The sequence below is a fragment of the Pan paniscus genome, chromosome 20 (genome assembly GCF_029289425.2).
Source record: "Pan paniscus chromosome 20, NHGRI_mPanPan1-v2.0_pri, whole genome shotgun sequence".
In the NCBI taxonomy this organism is placed as follows: domain Eukaryota; kingdom Metazoa; phylum Chordata; class Mammalia; order Primates; family Hominidae; genus Pan; species Pan paniscus.
In genome coordinates, this window is record NC_073269.2 from 46227686 (window position 1) to 46243099 (window position 15414).

Below are 15414 nucleotides of genomic sequence, written 5' to 3' on the forward strand. Positions count from 1 at the left end.
CCTTTTTTTTCAAATTTCTAAGAAAAGAGATTTTTTTTTTTTGAGATGGGAGCCTTGCTCTGTCTCCAGGCTGGAGTGCAATGGTGCCATCTTGGCTCACTGTAACCTCTGCCTCCCAGGTTCCAGCAATTCTTCTGCCTCAGCCTCCTGAGTAGCTGGGATTACAGGCACACACCACCACGCCCAGCTAATTTTTTGTATTTTTTAGTAGAGACGGGGTTTTACCATGCTGGCCAGACTGGTCTCGAACTCCTGACTGCAGGTGATCCACTCGCCTCGGCCTCCTAAAATGCTGGGATTACAGGCGTGAGCCACCGCACCCGGCCCAAATCACTGTATTTTGGAAAAGATAAGTTCAAAAATTAGCTGGGCATGGTGGCAGACACCTGTAATCCTAGCTACTTGGGAGGCTGAGGCAGGAGAATCACTGGAACCCAGGAGGCAGAGGTTGCAGTGAGCCGAGATTGTCCTATTGCCCTCCAGCCTGGGTGACAGAGGGAGACTGGGTCTCAAAAAAAAAAAAAAAAGAAAAGTTCATTGATCCTAGCCCTTGCCTCTGCCTGTGTGTATGAAAATATCGAAGAGGATTAATGATTATGTGTCACACCCAAACCTTGATGGGATTTTGCTCTCCTGTAACTTCTGAGAACATGAGCTGCAGCCACCTGTATAAAAACCGCAGGCTGAAACCCTCCGGAGCAGTCCAACGGTTACTCTGAAAGACTCTCCCAGGTTGTGATCCTCAGTAAGACTTCTGAATCAAACTAACTTTAATTCTCTAAAAGTAGGTTTTTCTCTTTCCTTCCTTTTTTTTTTTTTTTTTTTTTTGAGACAGGGTCTCTCACTCTGTCGCCCATGCTGGAGTGCAGTGGCATAATCTTGGCTCACTGGCAGCCTTGACCTCCTAGGCTCAAGTGATTTTCCCACCTGAGCCTCCTGAGTGGCTGGAACTACGGGCGCACGACCATGCTGGGTTAATTTTTAAACATTTTTTGGTCTCACTATGTTGCCCAGGGTGGTCTTGAGCTCCTGGGCTCAAGCAACCCTCCTGCCTGCACCTCCCAAAGTGCTGAGATTATAGGAGCAGGAATGAGCACTTGGCCTGATTTTTGTTTTAGTTCACAATAGTCAGTGTTCAGGAAATGGTTATTTATGATTATTATCCATAAAAATTCCAAAGGGATACACTGATTTGTCATTACCAAAGGGGCCAGAGAGAACCTGGCAATTATTTGGGCTTAGGGGAATAAAGGCAAAGCTCTCAGATGAGTTTCAGTCTGAAGCCTGGAAACAGGAAGGATGGGAGGCCAGGGGCAAGATGATGGATTCCATTTTAAGTAATAGATTCTAAGTCTCAAGTAAAAATCGAGGTTGCCTTTTGGGTGTAAGGTAGAAACCTGGGATACAGAATTAAGAGTTGCCCAAGTTAGGCACGGTGGCTCACGCCTGTAATCCCATCACTTTTCGAGGCTTGGGAGGGTAGATCACTTGAGATTAGGAGTTTGAGACTAGCCTGGCCAGCATGGCCAAACTCCGTCTCTACTAAAAATACAAAAAATTACCCAGGTGTGGTGGCCCACGCCTATAGTCCCAGCTGCTCCAGAGGCTGAGGCATGAGAATCACTTGAACCTGGGAGGCAGAGTTGCAGTGAGCCAAGATTGTGCCACTGCACTCCAGCCTGGGCGCCAGAGCAAGGCTCTGTCTCAAAACAAAAACAAAAACAAAAACAAAAACTTACAGAATTAAGAGTTGCTCATGCAGAGGAAAACAAAAAGATTTATTGTCATTGTCATTTTCCCTTTTTTTTGTGGAAACACAGACACTAGGACCTTAAGAAAGGCAGGAGCCAGATCTAATGAATCTCTGGGTTCTCCCAGCAGAGTGATGCTCCCTACTCAGTGGTCTCCACTGAGCAGGAGCCACCAATTCTCTCTGTAACTTAATGGAAGTGGCTTTCCCCTGTCTGCACCTCAGTTTCATTTGTAAAATGAGGAAAAGCAAACCTACCTCTGAGGGCTGTTATGAGATCATGGTTTGGAATTTTCCTGGCCAAAAGTAAATGCACAAGTGGTGTCTCGTGTGACAACCCATGATCCATCCACCAAACAGAAAACAATGTCCAAACACACAAAATATCAAAAGTATACATACAAATGGTGGGAGTGTAAATTAATACAGTCTGACAGTGTCTACTAAAGCTAAATACATACCTGCCCTACGACCAGCAATTCCACACTTGGGTCTATTTTGTTTTTGTTTTTGTTTTTCTTTGGGAGGGGGATCTATTTTCAGAAGAAATGAATACATAAGTTTGCCCAAAGAAATATTCATACTAGAATACTAGAATATTCATAGTGAATATTCATAGTGAGAGACTAGAATATTCATAGTGAGAGACAGGACTAGCTGGATTTCCTAGGCCGACTAAGAATCTCTAAGCCAACTGGGAAGGTGACCGCATCCACCTTTAAACAAGGGGCTTGCCACTTAGGTCACACCCAACCAATCAGGTAGTAAAGAGAGCTCACTAAAATGAGAATTAGGCAAAAACAGAAGGTAAAGAAATAGCCAATCATCTAACGCCTGAGAGCACAGAGAGAGGGACAATGATCGGCGGGATATAACCCAGGCACTGGAGCCCGCAACGGCAATCCCCTTTGGGTCTCCTCCCATTTTATGGGAGTCTGTTTTCACTCTATTAAACCTTGCAACTGTACACTCTTCTGGTCTGTGTTTGTTATGGCTTGAGCTGAGCTTTCGCTCACTGTCCACCGCTGCTGTCTGCTGCCATGGCAGCTGTGGCAGACCTGCCGCTGACTTCCACCCCTCCGGATCCGGGTGTCCACTGCACTTCTGATCCAGCGAGGCGGCACCCATTGCCGCTCCCAATTGGGCTAGAGGCTCGCCATTGTTCTTGCGCGGGCTAAGTGCCCGGGGTTCCTCCTAATCGAGCTGAATAGAGCTATAACACTCACCGCATGGCCCAAGATTCCATTCCTTGGAATCCGTGAGGCCAAGAACCCCAGGTCAGAGAACAAGAGACTTACTGCCATCTTGGAAGCGGCCCACCACCATCTTGGGAGCTCTAAGAACAAGGACCCCCAGTAACAATAGCACCATAACACCCCTAAACTGGAAAATATCCAGTCTGAGGTATAGGGCATAGTCATAAAATGGAAACCATCCAGAATGAAAATGAAAGAACTATTTCTACACACAGTATGCATGAATCTCACAAAAACAACATTAACTAAAAGAAGCCAAACACAGTACACAGAGTACTGGTCTAGAGAGAAGGAGAATTCAAAACAAACAAAAGTAACCCAGCTGTTACAAGTCGGGGCGAGTCCAACCAGGCACAGTGGCTCATGTCTGTAATCCCAGCACTTTGGAAGGCTGAAGTGGGAGGATCATCTGAGTCCAGGAGTTCGTGACCAGCCTGGGCAACACAGCAAAACCCTATCTCTACAAAAAACATTTTAAAATTAGCAAGGCGTGGTGGCACACGCCTGTAGTTCCAGATGCTTGGGAAGCTGAGGTATAGGATTGCTTGAGTCTGGGAGGTTGAACCTGGAGTGAGTAGTGATCTCACCACTGCACTCCAGCCTGGGCAACAGAGCAAGAACCTCTTTCAAAAGATATATTTTTAAAGGCTACATGGGGTGGGTCATGCCTGTAATCCCAGTGCTTTCAGAGGCTGAGGAGAGAGGATAGCTTGAGGCCAGCAGTTGGAGACTCTAGTGAGCTATGATCGTGCCACTGCACTCCAGCCTGGGCGACAGAGACTCTATCTCTTAAAAAAAAAAAGAAAAAAGACAGATGAATGATAACCTTTAGAAGGGATCGGGAGGCCGGAAGTGGTGGCTCACGCCTATACTCCCAGCACTTTGGGAGGCCAAGGCAGGCAGATCACTTGAGGTCAGGAGTTTGTGACCGGCCTGGCCAACATGGTGAAACCCTGTCTCTACTAAAAATACAAATATTAGCCTGGGCAACAGAGTGAGACTCCGTCTCGGGGCGGGGAGTGGAGGGGGGAGAAGAAGGGATGGGGGAAAGGGGAGCACATGAGGCTTCTACTGTTTGGTTTTGCGATCTGGATTCAGGTTGTATGGGCATGTTCACTTTGTGTAATTTTGTCGAGCTGTAATGATTTGTGCTCTTCTCTTTATTTAACTTCAATAAAAGGTTTACTTAACAAAAATTGTAGCTGGTGTGAAGGGTAGCAGTGTATCCCTGGGGCCAAGAGTACAGGCTTTGGGGACAGACAGACCTGGGTCCCAATCTATGCTTTGTCCCTTCGGCACATTGTTGACTGTGGCTGGTGGCTTCGTGGCTCTGAGCTTGTCTCCTTCTCTATAAATGAGGAAACATAATACCTGCGACGATGACGCCTGTAAAGCTTAAGCACAGGACCTGGCATAGATTTGCAAGGCGGAAACCTGGGATACAGAACTAAGGTCTATGGATCTCCTGTGCAACCCAACTTCTGGGCACTCGCTGCCTCCTTTTCCCCAGCCCAGACGCGTGGGTTCTACTCGATTGGTTGCTCACTGCGGGCTCGGGGCTCCTCAATCCCGGGGTAAAGCCCAGTATGAAATGTCACCTTCAGGGGCAGCTCGGATCTTCCCACGCCCGCGCGGCGCACAATCTTGGGATCAGCGCCACGTGGAGACCTTACCCGCCCGTACGATCAATCCCTTCTGTGGAACCCAGCTCAAGGACCCTCCAGCCCAGACACTAGAAAGCGAAGAGCAGTTGGCCGCCAGACTGTCCGTGCCAGAGCTCTGCGAACTTACTCCGTTGAAAGAGCAACGGGGCTGCGCCACCTCCCGGAGAGAACCCCTAGCCCTCCACGGCAGGCGAGATGGCGCCATCGCGTGATACTGCGCACGCGCACAGCTCCCGTCCCGCCCTCGCGCCTGCGGGTACGGACAGCGCATGAGCTTATGTTGAGGGCGGAGCCCAGACCAGCCCTTCGTCCTATCCTGCCCTTCCAGCACCTCTCAGCGGTAACTTAAACTACACTTCCCAGAAGCCTCCTCAGCCAGGGACTTCCGTTGTCGTCAGCGGAAGCGGTGACAGATCATCCCAGGCCACACAGAGGCCGGCTTGGTCACTATGGAGGAGATAGGCATCTTGGTGGAGAAGGCTCAGGTACAGTGGGGACTTGGGCTTTTTAGTCCGGGCCGGGCTCGCGGGGAGAGGGTGAAGCCAGACCTGAGTGGGGGGAGGAATGGCTTCCAGGACCCCGGCCCAGGTTGGGGTTATTTCAGAGGCCTCGGTGGAGAGCTTTGTGCCATTCGAAGGCCTGTCTGGGTGGCCGAGTGATGGTAGGAGGTAAGGCTCAGAAAGCGGGGCTGGGGGAGTGAGTGACGTTAGTGGGTCTTTGAGACGGATTGATTTCGAACCCTGGCCGGTAGTGCTTAGTGAGGTCGGTGGCCCGGCGTTGGGATTGGGTCAGGCGGTGAGTGATGTATGGGATCCCGCCGTGCGGCCGAGTGATCCCCGGGTCTAGGCTGCGGGGCTGACTGATGTTCAGGGCTTTGCTGATGGGGGTAATGGGGCGGGTAGTTAAGTATTATCTGTGGCTTGGCTGAGTGATATTTAGGTCTAATGTGAGTTAGGAGACTGTGACATAAGGGATCTTTGAGGGGAAACTGGGGAATGTTGGGACTCGTTGAAGGCGCAGTCACTTTAACAGCCTATCTAGGAGAGCCATGTGACATTAGGAACCTCTTGAAGGGGATTGGGTGGCATTTGGGTCTGATAAGGAGTTGATGTGACGTTTAGATCCTAGTTGGGGGTTGTGTGACACTGGGGACATGTTATGAGTGGTATATGATAACATAAGATCTGTTTGAGGGGCAAGTTGACATAAAGAGCTTGTTTAGGTGGCCAAAAGGTTTCCAGGATCTATTTAGAGGGTCTTAAGATATCAGGGGTCTGTTAGGAGCTAAGTGACATCAGGGTGAAGTGGGGAGGGGAACAAACATTAGTGAAGTTGAGAAGCTTTCATGAGAGGACTGTCTTCTTCCAATGTGAGTTATCCCCTTTGGTCTAGGATGAGATCCCAGCACTGTCCGTGTCCCGGCCCCAGACCGGCCTGTCCTTCCTGGGCCCTGAGCCTGAGGACCTGGAGGACCTGTACAGCCGCTACAAGGTACATTCAACCCCCAACCCAGACCTTGCACAGGACCTGGCATCTCATACTCTTCCCCACTTTCCACCACTCTCTGGATCAGCAAGTCTGGAGCCATCCCCTTCTGTCCCCTCTCTGCTCGCAGAAGCTGCAGCAAGAGCTGGAGTTCCTGGAGGTGCAGGAGGAATACATCAAAGATGAGCAAAAGAACCTGAAAAAGGAATTTCTCCATGCCCAGGAGGAGGTGAAGCGAATCCAAAGCATCCCGCTGGTCATCGGACAATTTCTGGAGGCTGTGGATCAGAATACAGCCATCGTGGGCTCTACCACAGGTGTGCTAAGGACACCTCATTCATTCATCTGTCCACTTAACAACTATTTCCTACCATGTGCTAGGCAGCAGCAAACAAGGCAGGGCAGTGCAGTGCAATGTTCTTCAGAGTATTTTGACTGATCGAAAGGTAGAAATACATACATATATATATATATACACGTATATATGTATATCTATGTTTTTTTTGTTTGTTTGTTTTTTGTTTTGAGGCAGAGTTTTGCTCTTGTCCAGGCTGGAGTGCAATGGCATGATCTCGGCTCACTGCAACCTCCACCTCCCAGGTTCACACGATTCTCCTGTCTCAGCCTCCCAAGTAGCTGGGATTACAGGCATGGACCACCAAGTCTGGCTAATTTTTGTATTATTAGTAGAGACAGGGTTTCACCATGTTGGCCAGCCTGGTCTTGAACTCCTGACCTCAGGCGATCCACCTGCCTCACCCTCCGAAAGTGTTGGGATTACAGGCGTGAGCCCCACTGCACCTGGCCAGAAATGTATTTTACATTGTGATTATCTGTATCTGTCTCTTACTTTTTAGATAGATGTATAAAACATAAGTTTCACCATGAAATATTTAGCCTTACTAGGTGTGGTATATGCTGATGTTTTCTATCCTATTCTAGTCTGTTTTGCTTTAAACACAGTTCTGGTCATGACCTTCCAAATTGATTTCACAACTACTACTGGTTTGGGGCCTGCAGTTTGAAACGATGAGTAGGAGTGTTAAAAGATTGGGCTCTGAGGCCAGCCATGGTGCCTCACACGTATAATCCCAGTACTTTGGGAGACTCAGGTGGGCAGATCACTTGAGGCCAGAAGTTTGAGACCAGGCTGGGCAACATGGCAAAACCCCGTCTCTACTGAAAATATAAAAATTAGCTGGGTGTGGTGGCACACATTTGCCATCCCAGCTACGCGGGTGGTTGAGGCACAGGATCTGTTGAACCCAGGAGGTGGAGGTTGCAGTGAGCCGAGATCGCGACACTGTACTACAGCCTGGGTGACAGAGCAACACTCTGTCTAAAAAAAAGAAAAAAAATACTGGGCCCTGATAGGGACTCAGAGTCCTTATCAGAGTATATTGTAGCTGCTGCTGTTTATATAGGTCTAGGCCTTGCCCTCTTGATAGTCACTGTCACTGGCATCTTATCTGTTTTTTCTTGTTTCTGGGCTCTGCTCCTCTGGACCAAGCCATGTTCTTGTAAAGGTTTTGGAGAAAGGTGTGCGATTGTGCCTGGAATTGGACTGGTGGGCTATGAGGAAGTGAGGAGAGGGTGGTATCCAGGATGAGGCCTTTCTCTTTGACCTGTGGGAGTTGGGATAGTGTGGCTTTCCCTGAGATGGCACCATGGGTAGAGGAGTAGGTTTGTGGGAAGACAGGGAGGGCAGTCCAGAGCATCATGGGAGGTGTCCAGGAGGCTGCTGGTCAGCCAGGTCTGACAATCAGGAGAGAGACTGAGCCTGGAAACAGAAGTGTGCCTCACTAGTATGAGATGCAGGGGGAGGCCTGCTGGACAGCCAGGGCTGGATGTCAAGAGAGAATCAGGGCGGTAGACAAGGAGTTCGTGTGAATACTGGGGACGGACAGCAGGAGGGAAGGCTGGAAGCCGAGAGGGGACCCCTCAGGGTCTGAACCAGAGATGTTGGCGGTGTGGAGATTAGGAGGGAGGAAGGGGGAAGGGGCAGTTTCCAGGCTGACACTTCTCGTTTTCCTCTCTCCCTTCTCGCAGGCTCCAACTATTATGTGCGCATCCTGAGCACCATCGATCGGGAGCTGCTCAAGCCCAATGCCTCAGTGGCCCTCCACAAGCACAGCAATGCGCTGGTGGACGTGCTGCCCCCCGAAGCCGACAGCAGCATCATGATGCTCACCTCAGGTAAAGGGGGAGCCTGCAGCTGGGAGGGCCCCATGGGGACCTTGAGGACCTGGCCAGGAGCCCCAGCTCTGCTCTCCCACCAGACCAGAAGCCAGATGTGATGTACGCGGACATCGGAGGCATGGACATCCAGAAGCAGGAGGTGCGGGAGGCCGTGGAGCTCCCGCTCACGCATTTCGAGCTCTACAAGCAGGTGAGGCGGTGCAGGTGGCAGGGAAGGGAGAGGCCCCATTGGGTCTGGGGTTGGAGGTGGAACCCCTGACTCCCACTTCTCTTCCTTCCTCTGGGTTTCAGATCGGCATCGATCCCCCCCGAGGCGTCCTCATGTATGGCCCACCTGGCTGCGGGAAGACCATGTTGGCAAAGGCGGTGGCACATCACACAACAGGTGAGCCCTTTCGCCCCTGCCCCGAGCTCTCATCTTCTGGCCTCTTCGCCTTGCTCCCTGCTCGCTCACTGGCACTGCACAGTAATTAGAAACAGACTCTGGGGTCACAGCCCACGTGTGCATATTACTGGCTGTGCTGACTTCACCTCCTTGGGCCTCTCCTAGTAGTTGAAGACTCATTTCACCCGGTGATAGTGAGCAGTTAATGAAATAATGCAGTGTTTTCCTACAATGGGTTGTGACCTATTAGTAATTATGAATTTCAATTTGTGGGTTGCAGCCAATATTTTGAAACATGAAATAGAACAGAAAGCGCCAGAGAACATCCACATGGTATTTATACCATGGTACAAGTATATATGGTGCAAGTTCATCTGTTTCGTGAAACTTGTTTCATACAGATGTGCACACTCATGTATACTTGTGGTTCTTCAAAAAAATATATATATATTTTAATTCTTAAATTTTTTTGTAGAGATAGGGTCTCACTCTGTTGCCCAGGCTGGTCTTGAACTCCTGGGCTCAAGGGATCCTCCCACCTCTGCCTCCCAAAGTGCTGGGATTACAGGCGTGAGCCATGTGTCTGGCCCCAAAAATGTATTTCTTATTGTAGGTGCCAGACAAAAATGTCTGAAAGTCACTCACTCTATAACTTTTTTTTTTTTAAAGCCCTAAAATCTTAAGCATATGTTCAGATCTTAACACATGTGAGCCAGGGAGCAGTAGGAGGTAGTAGTTAAGCAGTATGTTTTCTGGGGCTAGACTGCCTGGCTTTGAAATCTTAACTCCCCCAGCAACTTCTTATGTGATCCTGGGTAAATTAACCTCTCTGTGACTCAGTTTCCTCACCTGTCAGATGGAAACAATCATAGTACCTATTTTTCTGGGGTGGGTGTTCAGAAGAGCAAATTGATACAAAGCATCTGGAATGGGCAATAAATGTTAGCTGTTGTCATTGTTACTCATTTGCTTGGCACTTTATTGAACTTTTACTCTGTACCAAGCCTTGTGCTGGAATGCAAAGATGACAATCAGAGATGTCCCTTGCCTTGACTGGGAAAAAAGAAATAGACACCTAGAACTCAGTCATTCAGTGACTGTTTATTGGCACCTACTATGTGCCAGGATGTGTTGTAGATGCTAGAGACATGGGCCAGGTGCGGTGGCTCACGCCTGTAATCCCAGCACTTTGGGAGGCCGAGGTGGGAGGATCACGAGATCAGGAGATCGAGACCACGGTGAAACCCCGTCTCTATTAAAAATACAAAAAAATTAGCCAGGTGCGGTGGCGGTCGCCTGTAGTCCCAGCTACTTGGGAGGCTGAGGCAGGAGAATGGTGTGAACCCAGGAGGCGGAGCTTGCAGTGAGCCCAGATCACGCCACTGTACTCCAGCCTGGGCGACAGAGCGAGACTCCGTCTCAAAAAAAAAAACAAAAAAAAATATATATATATATTAGCTGGGCGTCGTGGCCAGCGCCTGTAGTCCCAGCTACTCAGCGTGAACCCGGGAGGCGGAGCTTGCAGTGAGCTGAGATGGCGCCACTGCACTTCAGCCTGGGTGACAGAGTGAGACTCCGTCTCAAAAAAAAAAAGAATAGAGACGTGGCAGTAAACAGAACACCTCCTTATGGAGGTGATGTCTTAGTTGGAAAAGCAAACAGATAATGTGGCCCGACACAGATTCGTAAAGTTTCTTTTTTTTTTTTTTTGAGATAGAGTCTTGCTCTGTCGTCCAGGCTGGAGTGCAGTGGTGCGATCTCGGCTTACTGCACGCTCTACCTCCCAGGTTCACACCATTCTCCTGCCTCAGCCTCCTGAGTAGCTGAGACTACAGGCGCCCGCCACCACGCCCGGCTAATTTTTTGTATTTTTTAGTAGAGACGGGGTTTCACCGTGTTAGCCAGGATGGTCTAGATCTCCTGACCTCATGATCCGCCCGCCTGGGCCTTCCAAAGTGCTGTGATTACAGGCGTGAGCCACCGCACCCAGCCCGTAAACCTTCTTAAAACATTATGAGATTTTTTGTGTGTGATTTTTTTTTTTTTTTTTTTTTTTGAGACAGAGTCTCACTCTGTAGCCCAGGCTGGAGTGCAGTGGTGCTATCTTGGTTCACTGCAACCTCTGCCTTCTGGGTTCAAGCGATTCTCCTACCTCAGCCTCCCGAGTGGCTGCAATTACAGGTACATGCCACCACACCTGGCTAATTTTTTTTGTACTTTTGGTAGAAATGGGGTTGCACCATGTTGGCCAGGCTGGTCTCGAACTCCTGGCCTCAGGTGATCCACCCACCTTGGCCTCCCAAAATTCTGGGATTACAGGTGTGAGCCACTGCACCCGGCTGTGATTTTTTTTTTTAAGTTCATCACCTATCATTAGTGTTAGTGTATTTTATGTGTGGCCCAAGACAGTTCTTCCAGTGTGGCCCTGTGTACCCTTCACCCAGATTCCCTAATGTTACTATCTTATGTAACCATAGTATAATTAGGAAAACCAGGAAATTAACAGTGGTACAATACAATGAACTAAACTTTAGACCTCCTTCAAAGTTTACCAGCTTTTCCCACTAGAGACCCTCACTTCAGGTTCTGTCGTTTTTCTGAGTGAATTGGGGTGGTTTGTCACTGGCAGAGGGAGGGAAGAGAGAAGGTGTAGAAGGGATGTAGAAATGGGAAAAGCTGCTGACTGGGGTTGAGTTTTGTTTTGTTTTCTAGAGACAGGGTCATGTCTGGCAAGGCGCGGTGGCTCACGGCTATAATCTCAGCACTTCAGGAGGCCGAGGTGGGCAGATCACGAGGTCAGGAGTTCGAGACCAGCCTGGCAAACATAGTGAAACCCCATCTCTACTAAAAATACAAAAAAATTAGCCAGGCATGGTGGTGGGCGCCTGTAATCCCAGCTACTCGGGAGGCTGAGGCAGGAGAATTGCTTGAACCCGGGAGGCCGAGGTTGCAGTGAGCGAAGATCGTACCATTGCACTCCAGCCCGGCCAATAGTGCGAGATTCTGTTTCCAAAAAAAAAAAAAAGAGAGAGATAGGGTCTTGTTCTGTCACCCAGGCTGGAGTGCAGTGGTGTGATCATAGCCCACTGCAACCTTAATCTCCTGGGCTCAAGCAATCCTCCCCACCTCAGTCTCTCCTAAGTAGGTGGGACTACAGGCGTGTGCCACCATGCCCAGCTAATTTTTGTATCTTCATTTTCAGTACAGACAGGGTCTTGCTATGTTGCCCAGGCTGGTCTTGAACTCCTGGGCTCAAGCCATCCTCCTGCCTCAGCTCCCCAAAGTGTTGGGATCACAGGTGTGAGCCTTTTTTTCCTCTTGTTTTTCGGGGGGAATTCATCTATTTGTTCCGGTGACAGCATAGCTTACTAAGAGTGAGTAACTGAAGCAGGAGCCCATTCCAGGATAGGTGGAAGGAGTAGTAGAGCCCAGGGGGAGCTGAGAGATTGGGAGGACAGGGAAGGTCGGGGTAGGAAGGGGACTGTAGTGATTGAGTAGGAAAGGCTGACGGACAGGCTCGGTCAGATAAGGCAATTCCAGGGATGGGGGTTTCATGTGGAACTGGTTGGACATTTGCAGAACAGCCAAGTAAATGGCCAAAGTCAGGTGGTCAAGGTGTGTTTAGAGCAGAAAAAGTCAGAAATCTTGAGGTTAGGATGCTGAATGAGCCCCCAGCTGATGCAAGTATCAAGAAAGAGGGACCCCTTGAGCCAGGTGTAAAGTCTGGATCTTAGGGAGTGAACAGGGCAGGGCTGAAGCCTTGAACAGTTCCTAGCTTATGACATAAAACCACTCAGTCTATCTATGGACTGCATGTCTCCCTTCTCTGGTGGCTGGAAGGACAGTCCTGGGGGTATGCTTCATACAACACAAAGCATCTGATCCTTAAGAAACAAGTGTAACTTTAAGAAACAAGGCCAGGGTCAAGCATGGGGTGGCTCATGTCTATAATCCCAGCACTTTGGAAGGCTAAGCCAGGAGGATCGCTTGAGGCCAGGAGTTTGAGACCAGCCTGAGCAATATAGCAAGACCCCATCTCCTCAAAAATTTTAAAAAGCTAGGTGTGGGGACATGCCTATAGTCCTAGCTACTCAGGAGGCTGAAGAGGGAGGATTGCTTGAGCCCAGGAGATTGAGGCTGCAGTAAGCTATGATGATACCACTGTACTCCAAGTCCAAAGGGAGGGCCCAGAACAAATCTGTCTTCAACCCCATTGCCAATTGTCAGTTATATCAGAACATGCCCGTGGTCCCTGATCTTTTTCAGGAAATTAAAAAGCTGGTCCTTATAGCAAACAGGAACTCAGAGCTCTTGGCGAGGCAGTATGATGTCTTAGTGTATGGGCAGCATGCCTGTTTTCTTGCTGATTTTGCAAGTGCTCCAGAAATGCAGACTGGTTTTTTTCTTTCTTATTTTAGTATTTCATATCCTGATTTTTAAATGTTGGGCCAAAAAAATGACACATCTGGCTGGACATGGTGGCTCATGCCTGTAATCCCAGAACTTTGGGAGGCTAAGGCGGGTGGATCACTTGAGGTCAAGAGTTCAAGACCAGCTTGGCCAACATGGTGAAACCTCGTCTCTACTAAAAATACAAAAATTAGCTTGGCATGGCAGTGCACGCCTGTAATTCCAGCTACCCGGGAGGCTGAAGCAGGAGAATCACTTGAACCCTGAAGGCAGAAGTTGTAGTGAGCCGAGATTGTGCTACTGCACTCCAGCCTGGGCGACAGAGCAAGACTCTGTCTCCAAAAAAAAAAAAAAAGTGACACATTTGTAAGGATGATTCATGATTTAGGCCACTGGGTCACTGTGGGGTACAAGTAGATGGCTATTCCTCAGGGCTGGATGTGGGGCTCACCCTTGGGCATGAGGGAATGACACAACTACTAGGTATGGGTATCCAAGGAAAAGGATGTCTTCAAGGAATTCGCAGTTTCTGTTAAAGCAGAATGGGCCCCTCAGGAGGCTCATTCCCGCCTAACTGTTGTCATCCTGTCATCAGCTGCATTCATCCGGGTCGTGGGCTCGGAGTTTGTACAGAAGTATCTAGGTGAGGGCCCCCGCATGGTCCGGGATGTGTTCCGCCTGGCCAAGGAGAATGCACCTGCCATCATCTTCATAGACGAGATTGATGCCATTGCCACCAAGAGATTCGATGCTCAGACAGGGGGTAAGTGATGCTGAAACAAGGCCCGGGGTCTTGGACAGGCTTGTCGCATGGGATGCCTGGGACTGACCGTGCTGTGCACTCTCAGCCGACAGGGAGGTTCAGAGGATCCTGCTGGAGCTGCTGAATCAGATGGATGGATTTGATCAGAATGTCAATGTCAAGGTTTGGGGTTTGGGATGGACAAGGGGAGGTGTGGTGTAGGAACTGGGGAAAGGTGGGGGCTGGCACCTAAGGGGTGGTTATCGTGACAGGGAGGAGGTAGGAGTGCAGAGATCTGAGCTGGCCTGCCCCCCAATGTCAGGTAATCATGGCCACAAACAGAGCAGACACCCTGGATCCGGCCCTGCTACGGCCAGGACGGCTGGACCGTAAAATTGAATTTCCACTTCCTGACCGCCGCCAGAAGAGATTGATTTTCTCCACTATCACTAGCAAGATGAACCTCTCTGAGGAGGTTGACTTGGAAGACTGTATCCTGCTCCAGAAGTCAGGGAGGGGCCCTAGTTGGGAACGGGGATTAGATCTTCAGCTCAACTTCTGCCATCACCACAGCCCAGACTGTGCAGGTGGGACCAAGGTCCAGGGAGGAGGGGAGGTGACAGAGATGGCCAAAGATGACTTCCAGCCCCAGGCATTTACCCCATCACACAGGGAATAGTTTCCTTAACTCGCTGCAGATGTGGCCCGGCCAGATAAGATTTCAGGAGCTGATATCAACTCCATCTGTCAGGAGGTAAGTGGTGGTTTCTCTCTGGATCCAGGCAGCGGGTGTGTGAGGACCCTTCTTCTCTGAACCACTCTGCTGCAGTCCTGTCCCCTCATGGCTGCCCTGGGTCGTGGGTGCCATCTCTCTCTTCCTCTACCATCACTAGGGGTGGATAGTACAGGGGTAGTGTTTTTTGTGTTTTGCTTTGAGACAGGGACTCACTCTGTCGCCCAGGCTGGAGTGCAGTGGGGCAATCATGACTCACTGCAGTGATCCTCCCACCTCAGCCTCCCAAGTAGCTGGGATTACAGGCGCCCACCACCACGTCTGGCTAATTTTTGTATTTTTTGTAGAGACAGGGTTTCACCATGTTGCCCAGGCTGGTCTCGAACTCCTGGGCTCAAGTGATCTGTATACCTCAGCCTCCCAAAGTGTCGGGATTACAGGTGTGAGCCACTGTGCCCTGCCACAGGAAGTAGATTTTAACTCTCATCCTTCAACAGAGTGGAATGTTGGCTGTCCGTGAAAACCGCTACATTGTCCTGGCCAAGGACTTCGAGAAAGCATACAAGACTGTCATCAAGAAGGACGAGCAGGAGCATGAGTTTTACAAGTGACCCTTCCCTTCCCTCCACCACACCACTCAGGGGCTGGGGCTTCTCTCGCACCCCCAGCACCTCTGTCCCAAAACCTCATTCCCTTTTTTCTTTACCCAGGATTGGTTTCTTCAATAAATAGATAAGATCGAATCCATTTAATTTCTTCTTAGAAGTTTAACTCCTTTGGAGAATGTGGG

The 15414-nt window shown here is 49.6% G+C and overlaps 1 protein-coding gene across 1 annotated transcript; it reads left to right on the forward strand.

Annotated features, from left to right (window-relative positions):
- Nucleotides 1–4863: 4863 nt before the first annotated feature.
- On the forward strand, nucleotides 4864–15371 carry PSMC4 (proteasome 26S subunit, ATPase 4). The gene is made up of 11 exons (XM_003812496.6): nucleotides 4864–5155; nucleotides 6063–6161; nucleotides 6286–6472; nucleotides 8205–8351; nucleotides 8435–8544; nucleotides 8646–8739; nucleotides 13745–13912; nucleotides 13998–14074; nucleotides 14214–14382; nucleotides 14590–14645; nucleotides 15122–15371. The coding sequence occupies exons 1-11, from the start codon at nucleotides 5120–5122 to the stop codon at nucleotides 15233–15235; spliced, it is 1257 nt and encodes a 418-aa protein (XP_003812544.1). The 5' UTR covers nucleotides 4864–5119; the 3' UTR covers nucleotides 15236–15371.
- The last annotated feature ends 43 nt before the right edge of the window (nucleotides 15372–15414 follow it).

Excerpts from the sequence above, each read along its gene's own strand:
- PSMC4 (XM_003812496.6), top strand. The coding sequence starts at position 5,120 with ATGGAGGAGATAGGCATCTTGGTGGAGAAGGCTCAG. Across the intron at positions 8,740-13,744 it reads GGTGGCACATCACACAACAG|CTGCATTCATCCGGGTCGTG; the intron begins GTGAGCCCTTTC and ends TCCTGTCATCAG. Across the intron at positions 14,383-14,589 it reads GGAGGTTGACTTGGAAGACT|ATGTGGCCCGGCCAGATAAG; the intron begins GTATCCTGCTCC and ends AACTCGCTGCAG.